General features: G+C 32.5%; 2 protein-coding genes across 2 annotated transcripts in view; both read left to right on the top strand.

Moving 5' to 3' along the window:
• The window catches only part of LOC107371069 (uncharacterized), a 39,263-nt gene extending 19,029 nt beyond the window's left edge, over positions 1-20,234 (top strand). The window contains exons 5-12 of the mRNA XM_089268863.1: positions 7,085-7,232; positions 7,883-10,453; positions 10,544-10,788; positions 11,552-11,683; positions 15,995-16,427; positions 16,741-16,853; positions 17,010-17,786; positions 19,294-20,234. Coding sequence (XP_089124989.1) covers positions 7,085-7,232; positions 7,883-10,453; positions 10,544-10,788; positions 11,552-11,683; positions 15,995-16,427; positions 16,741-16,853; positions 17,010-17,786; positions 19,294-20,081 — 5,207 coding nt within the window. The 3' untranslated portion in view covers positions 20,082-20,234. The remainder of the gene's footprint in view (positions 1-7,084; positions 7,233-7,882; positions 10,454-10,543; positions 10,789-11,551; positions 11,684-15,994; positions 16,428-16,740; positions 16,854-17,009; positions 17,787-19,293) is intronic.
• LOC107371195 (erlin-2-B) lies at positions 13,124-14,364 on the top strand. Its single transcript, XM_015939212.3, has 2 exons — positions 13,124-13,248; positions 13,362-14,364. Exons 1-2 carry the CDS (start codon positions 13,167-13,169, stop codon positions 14,276-14,278), a joined length of 999 nt encoding a protein of 332 aa, XP_015794698.1. The 5' UTR covers positions 13,124-13,166; the 3' UTR covers positions 14,279-14,364.
• Positions 20,235-20,982: the final 748 nt, after the last annotated feature.

The raw sequence follows: 20,982 nt of genomic DNA, 5'->3' as shown, positions 1-20,982 counted from the left end.
ATCTCGATAACAATATTGAACCATAATTGTGTAAATGTTTGAATAATTTAATTTAATCACTAGACTATCGGATTAAATACCTTTATATCCATTAACGGCTTAACCATTTTCCCTCTTCTACTGTTAGCTTTCAGATAACATTTCAATGTAATAACATTTTCATATTTCTTTCAATGAATTTAAACATATTCATACAAATATTCTGGTGAACCATTTTTACTGGCAACGTTTAAGACTAAATATATACAATGAGTTGAGTTTATTTAAATGAGCAAATACCATTGGAATAATGGTGATACATGATGAACATGATGTTGATTAAGCTTAATTTTCATCCTCATTCAGTTATCATTTTCATTTCGCCATCAAATTTTTTCTTCTCTCTCTCCCTTTTAATGTCAATTTTATGTTCACCATTTATTAAAACAAGAAAAAAACGTCAACAATTATCATAATCATTATTTTCATCACTTAAGCTACTAATAATCTTTTACGCATCTTCAATCCTGATTGCTTAGGAACTGCAGTCTTTTTTTGGTTTCTCAGTCTTTTTAACCTTTGACATTTTTCTGCTTTTCAATAGAAACTGGTTTACTTTTTCATCTCTTTTCATTCTCTTTGGACATTTCTGTTTCTTTCTGTATCCATCACAGAATTAAATTTCATCTATTCCAGAATCCAGAGTTTCTCTTGCAATATTGTCACCTCTGAATCTCTGTTCATTCGAAACGACATTTTCTTTTTCCCATCAAGCGAATTCAGTCAATTGCTTGTAATTCAGTCAATTTTCATTCTTCAACCAAACTGATATTCTTCAAGCTTCATATTTTCACCATTCCAGTTGAAATCGAAGAATCGATTATAATAAACCTTTAAATTGAACATAAAAATCCCAATAAACTATTTGTTTTGAACATCAAATCAGTTAAAAGCTATTAAATCGATTTTAATTGATTCGGTTTTGATGAAAACTCGGATGAAAAGTTCGTTAAAATGAAAAATCATGAAAATTCTACTTTCGTTTATAATCAAGTTAATTGTGGTTGAACCACACAATCCTTTACAATTCATTTCTCCTGTGATTCAGTTTCCATTATCGGTTAAGCTTCTGTGTTCCATGTTTAACCCTAAAACGCATAAAATTTATTTTCTTTCTCATAAAATTTTCTATTTTAAGCTGATCAGCAAGTTTATTAACAATTATTTATTAGGAAAATTGAACTCAAAATCATCAGATTTTTTATTTCATAATTAAAAGATCATCAAATGAATTGAATGGGATTTGCAGTTTTTGTTTTTCCTTTAGTTTTGTCACATTTTGATGAATGACATTTCCAGACATTCAGTTCAATAGAGTGAGCAAAATTTTCAAATTTAAAGTAAAATTACAATGAAACACAAAATTGTACTTTTCACAAAAAGGAAAATCAATAGCAACATTTATCATGACTGAAATGAAACGTTGAAAACAACAAATAAGACAAATTGGCTTCATTTTTGTTGAAAGTTATTGTTGATTCTTTTGTCTATTTTACCACTCAACGATGCTCTTTAAGATAACGTTACTTTCGCCAATAATTTTTCTTATAAACGCTACTAATTACTCGTAAAATTTTAATCTAATTATAGATGAAGAATACCTCTTTTTAAATTAGTTATTATCTGATCTTCCACATCCTCCTCTTCCTAACTCAGCCTCTTGAACCTCTGATGATGCCAGATTAATGGAACCATTATTCAGGTTACTTTAAACTTTAAACAATTTCATGAGAAGATGATTATGACAAAGATTTTACTTTTTCGAAGTAATTCTCAATTCGTTGGTCTAATCAATAAGCTTTCCTGATATCACTGAATCTATCGAATCTATTTTATTGAATCTGATCTGAAACCAAAGGTTAATCATTAATCTTGATGCATTTTGATTACAATTAAAAGGTAAATAAATCACTCGAAATGCTTTATTTAAATCATTGATTTTGATTAAGAAAAAAAGTCAACTCTGATTTTGCCTCTAATCTTTTAAATGTCATGAGCTTCATTGCCAATTGCTCAGCTTAGAATGCTTCTTCTTCCTGGAACTTCTCGTTTTTGGCACAATCTGACAATATCATGAAAATGGAGGTAAAACTCATCCTTGTTCCTTCTCTTGATGAAGTTTCACTCATTATGTGTTGACCTTGGAAGAGTTTCCATCTTCGTTTAGTCTTCTTTCAGACTTGATGTCATCAGGACGGTTCAGTTTCCATTGATGTTGATTGAAATGATTAATTGATCTCACACTGAACATTCTAGTTTTAAATATCTAATCATAAACTCTTTTGCAATACACAATCAAAGGAATCATTGCTATCAATGATTTACCATTCCAGTTGACTATCAATTCAATTGAACATCTTTTCCGTTCATTCGCCTCAGTTCAAAATCGACTATTAAATCATAATCAAACAATCGACAAAAGAGAATCGACTTATCAAGTTAATTAGATAATTTTTAATCTAATCTCAATTTTGTTGGACTTCATGGTGAGACGCTTTGTTACATTTTTACATTCAAATCATTTCTCTTTGTTCTTCCAATCTGATGGGACATTTGCTCCTTTATCTTGATAACTTCAAGATTTAATTACTTACAGAATTTTCAATGAACATTGTGAATACCAGATGGTTTGTACTTCTGTTTATGTTAATAATTAAACAGTTTTTGCTTAATGAGTAAAACAATCATTGTCACTATTTTATTGAATATTTTACATGTTAATTGAACTAGATGGTGACAATTGCAAAGCTATTTAAAAACATTTGGATTTTTGGTTTCATTGAAAGTTAATTTTAATGTTCAATTTACTATTTAACCTTGATTGTTGCCATCAAAAAATGAAGCAAACATTCAATCAACTTTATTGAACTCTTCATTCATCTTCTGTTATGGTCTATCATTCGTGATATCATCATTATAATCATCAGAATCATTCAGTTTCAAGGATGAATCTTGATTTTAACACAGTAACTGTATAGTTGCTCTTGTTTCCGGTCATTAATTCTGTTCCATGCTTGATCAGTCAAAATGATGATGATTACATTGATTAATAAAGAATCTCATTTCATTTTTTAAACTGTCAATTTCATAATAATTTCATGATCAATTTGGTTCGTTGTAAATTACTCACTAATCAATAATCCAATGTCCACTGATTTTGCTCATTAAAAACTCTCAATGAAAAATCATCTTTTTACTCGAATCTGATTCAACTTAATTGACGTAACGATTCAACGATAATCTTGTGAAAACTTGATCGTAAATTCATAGACATCATGAAAATGGTTCGTCGAGATGAAATGATGCAAAAGAAGGAATAAAACAGGGAAAAGGCGAAAATGGTTGGAAATTTAGTAAACAGAAGATTCTTGGATTAGATTTTGTCTTCTCTCTTTTATTGGTTGGAAGAAGCAAGTTTGGCTCTGAATGATTTAGGCTGAGAATGAAAAATTGGAAAGATATTCGAGACTCGATTTCAGTTTACTGATTTTCTTTTCATCTCTCTTTATCTGCTTCCTTGTCCCATGTTTATGTCTTTTCAGAATTAGATGAAGATTGAGTAAAATATGAGGAGACCTTGAAACCCAAAGTAAAGCAAAAGGCTTTCATCTCAAGTGATGAAAGTTTCCTGATCTTTCCTTTATTCTCAGTTCAACCTTTTCCAAGCGATTTCCTTATGAGTTTTTTTTCTCCTTCTTCATCTTATTCTTCATCAGAACCATGTAAGTCTACAACTTATTTGTGGTGTCTTCTTCTGTCTTCATTTCTCTCTTTCATCTTGTTCATAATGGACCCAACTTAGGCTTAAACTTTACCAGCATAATGAGAGTCTCGACATGAATTGCTTTTCTGGTTTCAAGGTATAAGAGGACAACAGAAGATGAAGAAACTCAAGATTATATTTATTACAGACATTTGTTCATATGTATATTCAGTGTCACATGAAAATGCAAAAATTATTCTGATCGATATTGGTTGACACCAAAGTTATTAATAACAACATTGTTACGAGGTTATATTTATCATTCAATAAAATTAAACACCAACTGCTTTAAACGGTCGACTTTTGTTCAAAATATCGACATTTACTTTAAACATTTTACTCTTTTTTACTTCATCACTTTTCTCACCTGTCAATGTCACTTTGGTCATCTTATTGGATGATAAAAGGATGATGTGAAACAAGAACATCTTATGATATCAACATGAATTATTTTCATTCATTGGTCTTCCTAATCTTTTACCTTGTTTCACCTTTTTTTAATGTCCAGACCTTTTTTTATTGATCTTGTCTTTACTTTTGAAAAGGTAACTTTTTATCTCTTCTGGTCACTAACCATTAACCTGTTTATTTGTTTCAAATGATACAATTTAAATTCACCTTTACTTTTGTTCATTCTCGCAACTTGTTTGTTTCTTCAAACGAAAAATCAATTTTCATTTAATTTATTCAATTTGTTTCAATTTAGCTGAGTAACTATTTTAGTCTCATGATGATTCAGTTGAAATAATTGACAGTAAAATCATTGATTTTTCATTTCTCAATTGAACAGAAAAAAATAGTTAACCATTAAAAGTAAAGACAAAGTAGATAATTTTTAATGAATTTTAATTATGATAATTTCCCATTTCCAGCGCATTAACTTTAAAAGTTGATCTATTTAAAGGTTTTCATTGAAACCAGTGAATCAATAAGAGTTACCAATGTAACAATGAAAATGTTGTCGAAATTTGTCTTTCTCAAATTGTCCAGAATCTGTTTACGGTTTGCTAAGTAACAATTGGTTTCTTTGAACAATTGAACATTTACAGATGAATTTGAAAAGTTACCAAAGAGAAACCCTTTCAACTGCATTCACTGTCCCTTCAACTCCCAGTTTGCTCAGCACTTTAACCATTAAAAGTCCCAATTTAACCAGTTTTATCGGCTTGTCTTTCACCACTTTCCTTTCCATGTTTTCCCCTGAACATGGCATCACTAACATATCGATTACCGATACCCGGACCTTAACCAGTTGAGTTGCCTTCTAACTTCATCTTCATCTATTCAGTCTTTATTCTGGTGTCGCATTCTTTCTCCATGTTCCCCTCTCTTTTCCCCTTATCCTTCTGACCCAGTTCCTTAAAGCTATACATTATACGAATCGATTCGAGTAGGTGGTGCTGGTTGAAGAGGGGAAACCTCTATACATGGCAAAAAGAGTCTGTGTATGAGAGAGAAAGAAAAGTCTGGTTCTGAAGAAAGAGAATCAAATGTTTAGGATATTCAGTTAAGGAGAAGAGGTAACATGGTGAACAGATTCTGAACATTGAATCAATCGTAGAGGAAAAAAGAGAGAAAGAAAGCAAAATAATCCAAAATATACCATAAAAGATATTCTGATATAAATAACATCCCAGTTACCTTTTTTCATTTTCATTCCTGTTCCCATGTTAATAATAGATATTTATTATTGTAATTAATATCATTTACATTATTACTGTCAAAGTACAATGATCACAAATGAATTCCTCCAAATTTTCTCATCTATTTAAATGTATTTACCATCATAATCAACTTTTAATCAAAATGTTCATCTAATTATTTTTTTCGCCATCAAATTTCATTCACTTTTTCTTCATCTTCTTCTTCGTCTGAGTGTGTCTACATAAATAATAACAATAATAATCATTATATTGATTTCATTTTTGCTCACAATATTTTCCATGTTCTTGTTGGAATAGAAAATTTTCATTCTGAAAATCTCTCATTTCTTCCAAAAAACAATAGGATCATCAATTTAACATACAACAAACTTGATTGTGCCTTCTAATCCTTACTCATCACATTCAGTGTTGCAAATAATCTTAAAACACAAAAGTGATTGATGACGATACAATTATCTTAACTGAAATAATTTTTTGATTATTATTATTCTTGTTCATTATCATCTTTGCTCATCATGATAGTGCTTCTTCCTTTGCCAAACAGTCTGATAATTCACCAACAGTTATGTTGAAAAACAATCTTTCAATCCATTTGATTACATTTTATTTTACTCTACTTTCAATCTGAAACTCAGTTTTACTGCTCTTTTTTATCTTCTCTTCTTCCATCATCTCTCTCTCCTTCATCGGAAACTTCATCATCATCATCATCAGTTGTAACATTATCATTATCTTGTTGTGATCGATGATCGATTAATGTTTCCATTTAGTTACGGAATTTTTATTTATTAATTGTTCTGTGTTGGGTTACCCTGTGAATAAAATTATCAATAATAATGAGGATTGTTCTGTTGATTACCAATATCATTAACAATTGTCATGGATCCAACTAAATGGAACACAGTGTCACCAATGTAAGGATAATGTGTATTTCCTCATCTAATTGACTTGGACAGCTTTAATTGTTGTGTCTACAATTAAACTGCCAATTGAAACAGTGTAACATTGGAAAGGTTCAACTTTTTGTAGTTTGTTGTTTCAAAGGAAACGGCAACAGAAAAGTTGAAATGTTTGAAAACTCGTTTTTTAATCGTTGAGGCTTGATTTTGTTAGTTGCAACCAGAGATGTCAGTAGAGTTGCTAAAATGAAATTAAAGATGAATTGTTGTTGTTGATGATGATTATGAAGAGAAAGAGAGGGAGAAAGAGAAAGAAAGCGAACGAGAAAGAGAAAGAGAACGAGAAAGAGAGCCAATGGGAAGTCTGTAAGTAAGTCACATGGTAAATTAGCTGTAACTGATAGAAAGAGTGATAGACAGAGTTTCATTGAAAGCACACACTTAACCCATCATAATGTGTGCTTTTGCTTTCTACATCATCGTTTGATATCTTCTGGTTGTACCAACAGTCAACAGCACGGAAGCACCTTATGGTCTAATTTGATCTCATCTCATCTCGAATATTTATTTTTTGATATTTTTTGCTTTTTTTTGAAAAATCATCTACCTCTTTATTTGTGATTCTCATTCTCTCATCTTTCAATTTTTATTTCTTTTGGTATGTTCGTAACATGGTTTTACTCACTTTCGTTTATTTCTTCCAATCTTTGTTCTTACAGTGTTCACAAAGGGCCAATCAGAGACTGGATATTATCGTCTGCTTGCCAAACGTGGTGGTTACATTTGGATTCAAACGCAAGCAACGTTGATAACAGATAATCACACTCAACAGCCTATCAGTGTTGTCTGCGTCAATTACGCTCTCAGGTGAGTTTACGATTTTCCTCTTTCCATGCTTTTTTTTGCATAAGCTATCAGTTGAACTTCTCACCCATTATTTCAATTTTTTCCTTCCTCAATCTCTCGCCTCTTTCCTTATCATCTCCTCCTTCTTGTTTCCAATTTTTAAGAAGATTAGATTTCTTGACTTTTCTTGGCCTTAGATTGAAAACATTTTACGCAAGTCTCGAAACATGCATACATTTATATTTAGATGATTTGACGGTGTTAATTTAGCAATGTGTATCTTAGTGAGATGAGGTATATTTTTGGGAGAAGGTGTCAATGGTACACTGCTTGATACACTCCTACTTTTGCTCTGCTTCGATGTTGCTAATGATGATTATGAAGTTTTTTTTCATTCGAACTCGAATCAGAGATTGAGTGACTTGGACTTATCATTACTCGGCATTTCGAGAAGAGTGCAGGTATTGAATCAATTTTATCAGTTATATCCGATGTTGCGGGAAAATTGTTTGAAAAATTGATCATTTCAACCTTTTCACAATTTTATTCTCATTCCTTAATCCAAGAACCTTCTGTTTGTTTCTCACATCTCAGTTTCTTATCAACATTTTATTATGCTGAATTTAATTTACTAATGTAATTATATCGTTTTGTCCTAATTTTTCTTATAGTGGTATCGAGAATCAAGAAGAGATCATTTCAGAAGAACAATGTCAAGAAAGGCAAAAGGAATCGTATCATTTGGTTGACGAGACTAATGATGTTTTTATCAAATTGGCAGCATCAAGTTTAATTGATACCAGTAATAATCCTACTGATACAAATATCAACAATACAAAGCTCAGTCAAATTGAAACTACCCATTCAACTTACGATAATCAAGGATATATTGATTACCAATTATCCAGTGGAATATTGGTAAATAAACCAGTGTCAACGGAAAATCTACTCAACAACTTGGTAAATGATCAATCATCGACTTGCTCTCAGGTTAAAGACAACCAATTAGAAGAAGAGCAACCACAATATCAACAACAACACTGCCAACAACTGCAGCAACAAACTTGTAACCAAGGGCAATTGCAATCGATTCTTATCCAACCCTCGCAAGCACCAGCTTTCAATTCAGCCCAATCTTTTACACGATCATCAACTCCGTTTATATTCACACCCTTAGCCGGCAATAGTTTACCTACTCCGGCTACTGCTACCATCTTTGCACCTCGCACGGCTGATATGAACCCTGGTTTTCTTATGCCCATTGGTGATGATGATAACAACTTTGGCTTAACTGTTTTACCGGATATTGAAGCTTGTGATCCCGAACAAGATTTAACTCATTTGGCTCCTCAAGCTGGTGATTATTGTGTTCCACTCGAGATTGGTCCTTTACCTTCATTTGATGGTTTCTCAATGGAAAATATATTGAAAGAAATGGGATTTGCCTCTGCTGTTGCAGAAAATTCATGTGATCCTCAAGACGAAATTGTAATGTCAGGGAAAAGTGATACAGATTCTACGCCAACTATTAATCCTAATATCATAAATGCTTCTTCAACGGATACACATTTATCATCAAAACCTAACGATAGCTGCAAGATAAATGCTACCGTTACCTCAGCAGACAGCGCCAGTGATGCTGTTATTATAAAAAATAAAGTTAATACTGTTGATAATTGTGATGTTGATGAAAATGATGATGAAGAGACCCTTAATTTTACCGATTATCTGCCAACTGATAATAAATTGTTGCCTTTCATACCAACGGCTGTAGCCGAAGAAGAGATCCAGTTTTCTTGTGATGAAGATGTTGGTTTAACTTCAGAGACCCGTAATTCAAAGAGTTGTGTCATTGATGAAGATGGTCTTGGTGATACAAATAGTTTAAGTGATTTCCTTTGTAATCAACGTTTGATTGAGACACCAATTCTTGATCATCTTCAATGCACAACGTTAAAAGTAGATGAAAGGACGATATCAAATAAAACTGAGATCGTACAAGAGTTATCCAAATCAGATGCAAGCAAATCTGATTCTAATGTTTATAACAAGTGTGATTTTACCCCTGAGGAGGATATTGATAATTATGTCGATGCAGAAGATGATAATGTATCATCTATCTGTAGTCCGGATTCTGATGTTACCGTTGGCTCCGGTGGATCTGGAGTAGGTTGTAACAGCTCAACAAATAACCTACTTTTAGAGATGAACCTCAACAAGCATGGGATCAATGGTTCTTCAAGTCCACTTCATAATGATCCATTCCTAAGTTTTACCAATGGCCTTGGTGGCCTCGTCAGTGACAACTATCTGTGTTCCCTGTCTTCTTCAAGCTCATCCTCGAGTTCACCGAGCAATTTTTACATCTCGTCCCGTAACACCACGAATAGCCCTGATTTCACTCTAACATCAGTTTCAATAAACAGAAATCCAAGTGAATCAGTAAGCAAAAGGCCTTCTTCGCTGTGCGACTCACCGCCTCCAAGCAGCTGTAACAGTACGCTCACTAGTGATTTAGATTTGTGTGGATCATTCGCTGCTGAAGATGAGGACGAATTTGACTCTCTAGGAGGACGATCGTGTGGCCGCATAGATCGCGCCATTGAAAGACATTGTGATGATGAATTTCCTTTATTACCTAACGATGAATCGATTTGGGATATGTTTATCCACTCTAATGACATAAATGATATGATCAATAGTGATGAACTTCTTTCTGCATCGCCAACTTACTTTGATGATCATCGATTCATTTCCAAGGAAAATACTTTGAAAGGCTCATCAACATCATGTTCTTCAGACTCAACTTCTACCAACAATGGCAGTAACAATTTTGCTAATGAAGGTGCTGATGGTTCCTCGGAGAGTAACAGTAATGGTAACAATGATTCTTTCCTGTTGAATAGTAATTTGGCCATGTTACTCCAAGGAAAGGATACACCGTTTAAGAATTACTCTCTTGCCAGTAAACAGTCAGTAAACCAAGCATCTTCACATCATCAGCAGCAACAATCTTCAGTATCACTTGCTGTAGCATCTCGAAATCGCTTCCACAATTACTCGGCCAACTTGCCTAAAACCTCTTCATCCTCTTCCCCTTCTTCCTCCTCTTCTGTCGATAGCAACCGAATCAATTCCAATTATGTTATAGTACAAAATAATCGTTCAATAAAAACATCATCAAACCATGCTAATGGTACAAAGGATATCATCAAATCCGCTCAAACTAACCTCCAAAATTGGTAAGAAATTGTTTCATTTGATTCCTGTTTTGAATTTTCCAGCCAATAGTTATTTAAAGTCTTCTCTCTTTTTTTTCTCAACTATTCTAGTGACATGAGCAGGAATGAAATTGACCATAAATCTGATTATTTTACACTTGATTCTGAGATGAAAAAATATCAAACCATGGCAGACTCAGTTTACTCTAAATTTGGACCTAATTATGTCAAAATTGCTCGTAAATTGGCCTACAATTCATCATCTTCATCTTCGTCTGTGCCACCTCCTAAAAGAGCTTATCTTCCTTCAAAAAGCTCGTTGGAGAATAACTATAAAAGAATGAAATTGCCTTCAAGTGAGTTTTTCTCATCTTTATTCTTTAATCAATAATATCAAGTTTGCCTCATGATGGAAAAAATGAGAATCACGACTGAATGAGCTTCAAAAGAATAGGGAAAGCATAGATGAAAAGATGAGGGATGCAAAAAGGGGAAAAGATATCATCAGCATTAAATACATCATTTGGATGATGAAAAAGAGTAAAAGTAAACAATCGTTACAAAGTTGATAAAAAAATAACGTAAAGCTTAAGATGATGATGTTTTGTTTTTGATAATAATGATGTTGCTAATCTAATAGCTTTACTACTTAATTATTTGTTTAAATGTTAACGGAAAGGGAAATAAGCAGATTATTGCATAGCTGTCCACGAATGTTATTTTGATAATTTGATTGTCAATTCCTAAACATTAAGATTATTGAAAAGAGACAAGAGACAATGAGTGTTTTTTAATCAATCTCATCTCATCTCTTTATCATAATTCTGATCAATTACTTATCGCATGTGTGATTATTTATAACAAGATGGTTGATCCGCCGATCTTATCTAAATTCATATTGCCGTTTATTAGATGCAGGTCATGTTGAGGTAATAATTATATGGAGAATGATAATCACTTTGATGTGTTGACTATTTTGATTGAATGATTCTCATTTTGTATCACCATCACTTGCCATTCTTGAACTTTAATTGAAGACCATCCTCAAAACTTTGGGTGTAAACATGATCAACTAATTTGTTTCATTTCTTTTCTTTATCCCACCCTGGATACTTTTAGCACTGCCATCAATGCAAGGAACCTCGGTGCTCATGAACCTTTTGGTTAATGGAGAAGATGTAACTAACGGTTACTCTCGATTCCAGCAGCAATCACATCTCAAGAATAACAGTCTAAATGTCAACATCGGCTGATTATTCCTGATTTAAACAAGCCAAACAAGCAACAAGACAAAACAATTTCTTTCCCTTTTCTCTCCTTCTTTCTCCTTTAAACTTGTCTCCCTGTCAAACAAAAAAAACAACGACTACAAATCAGTGTGTGTACAGTAATGATACAAAAGCATGAAACAATTATAAACAAAAATTACTGAGTTTTTGTTACCTAGTAAATGATAATATTAAGTCTAAAAATTACAAGTTAATAAGATATAAAGTTAATATGATTTAATGCAAACCGTAACTCAAACATTTGATTGTCACTCTTTTCGGACAGTTAATCTTAAATTTGACAGCAGATTGAAAGGAACACGAAAGAATAATTTAGGCTTAAATAAGAACATAAAAAAACTAGTTTCACTTTCTATTCAAAGTTTTGTCTTGGTTTGCTAACTTGTTTGTTCAACTTCAGCGAAATAGTTATTATTGCTAACACGGAATTTAACTGCATATAGACATTCAAAATTATGGTTTTGGAACTTGAGATAATCTAAGAATAATTTTGATAAAAATCTAGAAATGAGTTTGAATGGTTGGTTAATGTCGTCAGAGACTTCCTTAAGATTAAAATAAGCTTTCTAAATGAACCAAAATAAACGAAGATGCATTGAAATGAAAAATTATTTTTCAATATCTACTTGTTAACCTTTTATTTTACTATTTTAATTTGTGAATCAATAGATGCCAATATGTGATGATTTGTTTTTTGTTTTGTTTTACCCTTTCTTTTTTTGCTAATAATTGCCATTAAAGGGGCTGAAGAAACTTACTGAATCAGGATCAAACGAGAATGGATAAAGTTTGAAAATTATTTAAACTGATGAACGATTTTTCTTTATAATTAACCTTGATTCTTTTCATTGTAATATTTTGTTTGATTTAAAAATTTCATTTCACAGCAATTCTTGACTCATGACATTAAATCACAATTATTCAAATCTCAATATCGAGTACAACCCATTCATTTTTAACTCATACACTGTATTGTTCACTCTAAATGACTATTTCAATAAATTACTAAAATTAACATTAAATCATTGCAAGAAAAAAGTAAAAGAAAGAAAGATCAAAGGCCAATATGCAATATCAATTTAAAATAAGCAATTAACAAGTCTGGCGACGTGGAAATACAATGTTTGAAATCTTTGCCATGAGAAGTACGAGATTTAAGCAAGTAATAATAACATTATTTCTAGAGTTTTACGAATATTCGCGAGGAAATCGATAGTAATATTGTATTTGGTGGATCTGAATAAAAATACAATAATTATCTTGTTTCAAGAAGAGAAGTTTAAAAAATATAAAATATTTATACCCAAGTTATTGATTGGAAGATCCATTAACCCAAAATTCAATTTGCGCGCCATCTCACTGGTAGTCATTCGCTTTTTCTGCCATTCATTTTCCTCCGGTTTTTCTTGTTCGGTAAACATAGAGATTTAATTGTTTATTTTGCCATGGCTAATGTTTCTTATTTAGTTGCTACAATTGGAGCTATTGTAGCTATAATTCATTCGTCTTTGCATAAAATTGAAGAAGGTATGTATATATCATCAAATATTTTGTAAAATATTCTTTTGTCATTCAAATGCGTGTTAGCAATGTTTGAATTATTTCCCCTTTTCATCAATTGGTAAATTATTACTTTGTAGGTCATGTTGGTGTATATTATCGTGGAGGAGCTTTGCTCAAGGATACATCCCATCCTGGTTATCATATGATGGTTCCATTCATTACCTCATTCCGATCAATTCAAGTAACCTTACAAACAGATGAAGTGAAAAATGTTCCTTGTGGTACTAGCGGTGGAGTAATGATTTACTTTGATAGAATCGAGGTTGTGAATCTTTTGCGAGCTGACGCTGTATACGATGTTGTAAAAAATTACACTGCTGATTATGACAAGGCCTTAATTTTCAACAAAGTACACCACGAACTCAATCAATTCTGCAGTATTCACAGTCTACAAGAAGTTTACATTGATCTGTTTGACCAAATAGACGAAAATTTGAAGACTGCATTGCAAGTTGATCTCGTCAATATGGCTCCTGGGCTATACATACTTGCAGTTCGAGTTACTAAGCCCAAAATACCCGAAACAATTAGACAAAATTATGAAAAGATGGAAGGAGAAAAAACAAAGTTGCTAATAGCTCATCAAAGACAGAAGGTTGTTGAGAAAGACGCTGAAACTGAGCGGAAAAAGGCTCTCATTGAAGCTGAAAAAGTGGCTAGTGTATCCAAAATTCAATTCGAACAGAAAATTATGGAAAAGGAATCTTTGAAAACGATGGCTTCTATTGAAGACGAAATGTACATAGATCGGCAAAAGATGAGAGCAGATGCAGAGTACTATGCTATTGAAAAGAAGGCTAGAGCAAATCAATTGTTATTTACCCCTGAATATATGCAAATTAAAAAGTACGAATCAATTGCAGCAAACACTAAAATCTACTTTGGTAATAGCTTACCTCACATGTTTGTGGATGGAACTAGTGGAGATAAAATAAAGGCAGCCGAAAACCTGCAAGCAGCTAATGAGTTTGATAAAGAATCTTCTGATTCTTAGTTATTTGTAATCAGTAATTTTTCTAATCAAATTTTTGGTTAAATTATGTAAAATATTGGATAATAAAAAACAATGTTTATTTGGAATCATTTTGAATCTTTTCTGGATATCTTAAACTATCTAATAAAGTGGAAAGACGATAGAGTAACTGTACTGTTAGTCCAATATTTATTAGTAACACAGTAATAATGAGTTACATTTAATTCAATCTGACCGGTCTGTTGAAAATTAAATATAAAATGTAAATCGATTTGCAAAATCGAACAGTTGAACATGATTAACTCTAAATTAACTCGAGAGACTGATTTTTCCTGTTTTACAGTAGGTTTGTATTGGTGTCCAGCAAAGATCAAAGGTAATTTTTCAGTGTAAATTTGTGATGGTATAAGATGGTTGATAAGAATCATCAAGATCAATGTCAATCAGGAAGTCATGATCAGTAGGATTAATCTGTTCACTTTGTTCTGGGCCATATCTTTCATTTTGGTGCTCCAAAAGTATGCTATAAACTGATTTATGGAGTTCAATAGTTCCTTGTCCAAAATGAGTTTCAGTTATTGAATACCATGGAGTGTAGGGTGGGTTATGTTGCAAAAAAGATAAATGAACATCTTTGAATTCGTCGAAATGAAAAAAGGGTATAAAAGATCCTGGTTGAGGTAGTCTATTCAGATTAAGAGTAGCTTTAGCCTTTTCCAAAAGTTTTTCTTTCATCAAAGTAACTTCAGATGTAGATTCTTTTAGTTTATTATGAAGATTTTCAAGCTTCTCCTGTTGATAAACAGGAGCAAAGAGCACATTATCTCCAGGTAGACGATTAAGCTTGGTTGTCGATGAACGTGATGATGATCGAGATGGTGGACGGTTAGCTTGATTATTAGGTGACGAAAGTGAGTTTTTGCTCATGTTTCAATATTTAAATTACATATAAGTCAAATGATAAATTTTACTCTAGTTACATTTGCGAGACACAAAAACTATTGATTAATAAATTTTCAATGAATACGGATTTCTCATTCCATTTGAATTAGATATTTTATGAACCGTTTTGATTCAACATCGCTAAAGTTAAACGGTTCAAAATATTCAATGAATACTGTTCATTTTTTAGTATACAGATAGTGACATCTTACTTTTTACTCACAAACATTTACTTTGTCAATCAGATTTGCTTTTGACAAAAAAGATGGCGCTGGTATTTGATATTTGATTTCGTTTATTTATATTTATTTTGTGTTCTTGATAACAACAGTGGCGCCAGCAACTATCACCTGAGAATAAACTGAAAACTGAATAAATCTCAATTTGTTCAATATTTATTTTTTCTTTATAACCGTAGTACTAGATTGTTTCATGTACTTTATTAATCATGATTCTGTTTTTAATGTTTATTGAACTGGCCTTTAATCTAGAGTTTGACCACCTGGAAAAAAAGTAAATTGTTTATATTATTTTGTTAAAATTTGAGTGGGTCTACTATTGTAAAGTCACTTTTTTTATAAATATTCTTGCCAAACTGGAGTTCAGCCTGATGGATGTTACCAAGGATAACACTTCAAACATTTGAAGGTACATTTCGGTAAATTAATGAGATTTACAGTTCATATAAATTAATTTTTTGCCTTTTTTGTCCCCTCTTTCAATTAGGTTAACAGAAATCTCATTTTTGTGTGTGTGTTTTCTATAGTTCAAGTACTCGTTGTTTCATCTGATAAGTCTTCGCTTCCATCTTTATTCATCATCCTTGTAAATCTATGGAATTAGGACTTCGAGTTGTCCGTGGACCGGACTGGAAGTGGGGCCTGCAAGATGGCGGAGTAGGGCATGTTGGAACTGTTGTAGAGATTGGCCATCGCAATTCATCCACTATACCTTTTAAAACGGTTGTAGTTCAATGGGACTCTGGGTCTCGAAGTAATTATAGAGTTGGATATCAAGGGTCATATGATTTAAGGGTGTTAGACAATGCACCTGCCGGTGCATACCATCCAAGAGTTAAATGTGATGAATGTGGATCCGCTGGTATCATTGGTATGAGATGGCAATGTTCAACATGTATTGAATTTGACCTATGTACACCGTGTTACATGAAAGGAGCTCATGACTTGAACCATCCGTTTATCAGGATTGATACGATTTACCATCTCGGGTTGGTTTTTTTCTCTCTTTTTAACCGAAGCAGTGCTATTTACTACAGTTCTCTAGTTCTAATTCAACTTTCTGTCTCTCAAATCTAAATCAATTGAGCTTACTGTTAGTGTTAGCTTTTACTTTTTCGGCTATTATCATTTAATTTATTGATATTGTAGTCTTCGGTTTATCTAGTATTAATTAATCCATCTTACTTTTGCATCTTGCTCCTATCTTCCAAGGTCTTAGCAATCTAGATTTTACACTAGTCTTTTAGATTGAGAATTGGAAATATTTGTTTTTGCTAATGTTTTTTATCTCACCGACTACAGTTTGGAGATGCCAAAGAGGTCCCTTAACAATACAGTGAAAATACAGGCCCGAGGAATATTTAAAGGAGCCCGAGTTGTACGAGGTTACGATTGGGAGTGGGACCTACAAGATGGTAAGTTGATCACAATAAAATTCGTTGTGTGATATGATATGCAGTAGTCAAGTGAGACAGTGAATAAACAGAGAATGAGAGATGAACGAGATCATAGATAAAAAGGTGGAGCCAATGAATGATTATTCCAACACATTTTACTTTTAACTTCAATAGGAGGTGATGGTAAAATTGGTGAAGTGATTGACATTCGGGATTGGGACTCAGCCTCTGGTCGCAGTGTTGCTAGTGTTAAATGGCAAAGATCTTCCAACGTTTATCGTGTAGGTCACAAAGGAAAAGTCGATCTTAAATGTGTTGTAGATGCTGCCGGTGGTTATTATTATAGAGATCATTTGCCAATACTTGGACAAAATTTTGTTGTTTCCGGTCCACCTGAATCTTTAATTGGCGCCGCAGCTACAGCCAGACCTCAAATAGCCTCATCACAACAAAGACAACAGCAACAATCATCCTCTTCATCTTCATCTTCTTCATCCGTCGGAGCGATGGCTAGAAGTTGTCCTTTCAATATTGGTGATAAAGTGAGAGTGGCTGTTTCCACTGTCGACGATCTTAAAACATTACAAAAAGACCACGGAGGATGGAATCCTAGAATGGCTCAATATATAAATAAAGTCGGAATTGTCCACCGAATTACAGATAAACGTGATATAAGAGTTCAATTTGACAAATGCCGAATGCGTTGGACTTTTAACCCCGACGCCTTGGAAAAGTATAGTTGTTTTGCAATTGGTGATCTTGTCAAAGTTATTGATGATGAGGATCTAGTTAAAAAACTACAGCATTATCACGGTGAATATGTACCTGATATGACAAATATACTTGGATCAACTGGTAGAGTTGTTAAAGTTTATACTGATGGTGATCTTAGAGTTAGCTTCGAAGGTAAAACATGGACTCTCAATCCTCAATGCGTTATAAACATATCAGGTTGGTAATTTTTCTCTTTCCTTCTTGATTTAGATGACGACACAATAGTATATTCCATCTATCATAATTATTTTTAACATGACAATTTGAGCTGATTTAGGTAAATCTTTTTCAATCTGTTATTTCTCGCTTCAAGAAAAATTTCGAATAATTAGCCAGCAAAATTTTTCAATACTTCAGCATTAGTTCCTTTCAACGTACATGAGGTTTGAAAAAATCAAAGTTTCTAAACGCGGGTCAAATTTGTTGAAAACATTTCAATTTGCACAAACAATCTTTCAATTTAGTATTTTACAGTTAAACTGGTTCCATCAGTAAATTGATGATTATATTTTCTGTTGGGAACGAACAGCAGCTTTCATGTGATTCAATCGTTTAATCTAATGTTAAACCAGCTCAAATATCATTTTGATGTTTTCTATTAGTTCATGAGTCTCATCGAAGCTTTTGTCTGCGATTTCTATTAATTAGTTCGTATTTGTTTTCACTCAACTTTTATCCTTAAGTTAGTATTTCACGGAAAAATAATGTCAATATATGCTAATAATATATTGATAATGATAATGCATCACCAATTTTAGTGTATCAACGTCAGGGGATCACCTTTTTTATTTGGGTTTTTCCAAGTTTACTTCATCGCTTTAGCTTACCTGACATTTCAATTCAACTTATCAAGTTTATGGCAACAAACGTTTCTGTAAAGCTTTAAAAGCACATTTTACCTCTTAACCGTTTGATTTCCCTTTTTTCTTTAAGAATTTATTCGTTTACAATACACTCCTTTCACTGAAAGATGTTTTATTGGATTCACTTTATTGAAGTCCATCGCTCATATTTAGTCCCAATCAAAACATTAGTTGCATAATTATTTTTTTCTCTGCCTCATCCGCATCTATTATTTACTTTAATGTTTGGACAAAGAGTTTTAATTGACTATTGAATTTTTTGTCATTCACGCGAGGTTAAATCATTCTATCATTCACCTTTTATCTATAACTTTCATTATTTTCCATTATATTTTCAATAGCAAACATTAACGCCTTCAATTTGCTTTAAACAATAGGCATAATTAGATGATGAGATTGAATACAACACTGATTATGCATAGAGTGTAATCTGAGTTTAATCATCTCTAAATTAGTCAATTTTTTAATTTCAATACAAACACTATCTGTTAGCAATTTGTCACAATCTAGACTTTCCATATCGAGTTCTTGAATCTCGAGATGCTTTCATTAATTAAACAAATCTTAGCAGGCAACTTTAATGTAAAAAGAAATCTAATGATGTCTAATCTTCTGTTGACACTGTTTTCATTTTGTCGCCCTAATTCACTGATTTGGCTCTGCATTGTTCAAAATATCTTTTGTTTAGTTTGCTATTTGCAAATAGTTGAGTTTGAGGTGAACTTAACTATTGATCTTATTCTGGATTCATGTCCACACCACTGTTAATGGGAAAATTGAAACATGAATTTAATACGAATTTGTTTTTTTTCTCTCAACAGAAATGAAAAGAGTTGAACAAGCTAAAGATAAAAAGCCTGATGTTTACACATTAAAAGACTGGCTGAATGAACTAGGAATGTTAGCTGAAAGCTCAAGAGAAATCTATTCAGCTGATAAACAGTCTCTTGAAGGCACGGATCCAGCCAATACATCAACTAGCAGTAATACAAATAACATCAACAACAATAATCCGACTTCGAGCAATTCGTCGACCTCTGATAGTGCAAGTAACCAATTAAATGCAACAAGCGAAGCCAACAATACGGATATTAAATGTTTGATTTGTGATGAAAATTTTGCAAACATTCGCTTCTATCCGTGTACTCATCAAGTTTGTTGCAGCGATTGTAGTGATTGTATCGTTCGGATGAAAAAATGCATTAGCTGTAAACAAGTGATTAAAAAATTATTATACATAGAATCAAGTAATGGACAAATTTACGGAATTGTAGATCATGGAGCTTCATCTTCGAATTCATCATCTAACATGTCATTTGGTCCATTACCATCATCATCAACAACCTCACTGCTCAATAATTTTCAAGCCAAATCTCTCACGATCAAACCTGATGGTGAATTAAATATTTCTGATCCAATTCAAAGGTTACAATACCTTGAAACCAAAATCATGGAGATCGAAGAAGCCAATACATGTGGAATTTGTTTAGAAAGCACTAAAAACGTAATCTTTCTTTGTGGTCATGGTGCATGTGCTAACTGTTCGAGTACCTTATCAATTTGCCATATGTGTCGGAAGACGATAACTAAGAGAATCAACATTTATTAATTCTCTTCTTGCCAGTTCTTTAAACTTCTCTGGATCACTATCATTATTTCATTAGTTTATCATTACCAGCATTGTCACCATCATCGTTATGTTCATCAACCAGCTCATCAATGGAAACTATTTCAACCCAACAGCCTTCACTTTTTCATGCCCCTTGCTAATCTAGAAACAAACAAATATCGCTAGTTTGACAGGCAAAGCTAATTGTGATGCGCATTTTGTGTTTTTACAACAAGAAAAAAAGATTAATTCTTTTGATGATCAAATAGTTAGTAATTATGTCCTCAGTCTATGGCAAGGAAATTAGGGATTCCACTTTGACTTAACATTTACAAATGAAACAGATAACAGGCAACTTCCCTAACCCCTCAACTTACCTTGGTTAACTTTTCTGAAATTATTTTCTCTGGATTTTCCTGAGTCATTCCTTAATTTGCTTCATTGATAACAAATTTATCCTTGAAAGCAAAGACCATTAAATTACAATTAGAAACGTCTACGTTCCCTAAACTAACCATATGTTTCTCCATCCCCATGAATCTATCCTTTCTATCCTTGCCATTCTCTATCAATCAGGAATAGTCTTATTGGTTAATATTAACTTTAATTGATCCCAAATTATTTCTCAATCAAATTTTAATTAATTGATTTGTTTACTATTGTATTAGATATGTTTTACTCACATCAACCTTCAATTATCCTCCAATTTCTGTTAATCAATTATTATTTACAATCAATATAATCATGTGACACAGGTTTCTGATGGTCGATCTAAATTTGAATAATTGCTTTTAATTATTCAAATTTGCTCACTATATCATCAACAAAATCAGTAGCCTTAAATTAACAATCAACTTGTAAATCTTATTTTTCCAATCCTATTCAATCAACGATTTCATCT

Source organism: Tetranychus urticae, chromosome 3 (assembly GCF_039701765.1).
Source record: "Tetranychus urticae isolate SD_2017Ah chromosome 3, NJAU_TeUrti_SD_1.0, whole genome shotgun sequence".
Lineage (NCBI taxonomy): Eukaryota > Metazoa > Arthropoda > Arachnida > Trombidiformes > Tetranychidae > Tetranychus > Tetranychus urticae.
This window is presented reverse-complemented; position numbering and strand designations above follow the sequence as displayed.

Coding starts and splice junctions, on each gene's coding strand:
- LOC107371195 (XM_015939212.3), top strand. CDS start 13,167: ATGGCTAATGTTTCTTATTTAGTTGCTACAATTGGAGCTATTGTAGCT. Junction 13,249..13,361: donor TTTGCATAAAATTGAAGAAG/GTATGTATATAT, acceptor ATTACTTTGTAG/GTCATGTTGGTGTATATTAT.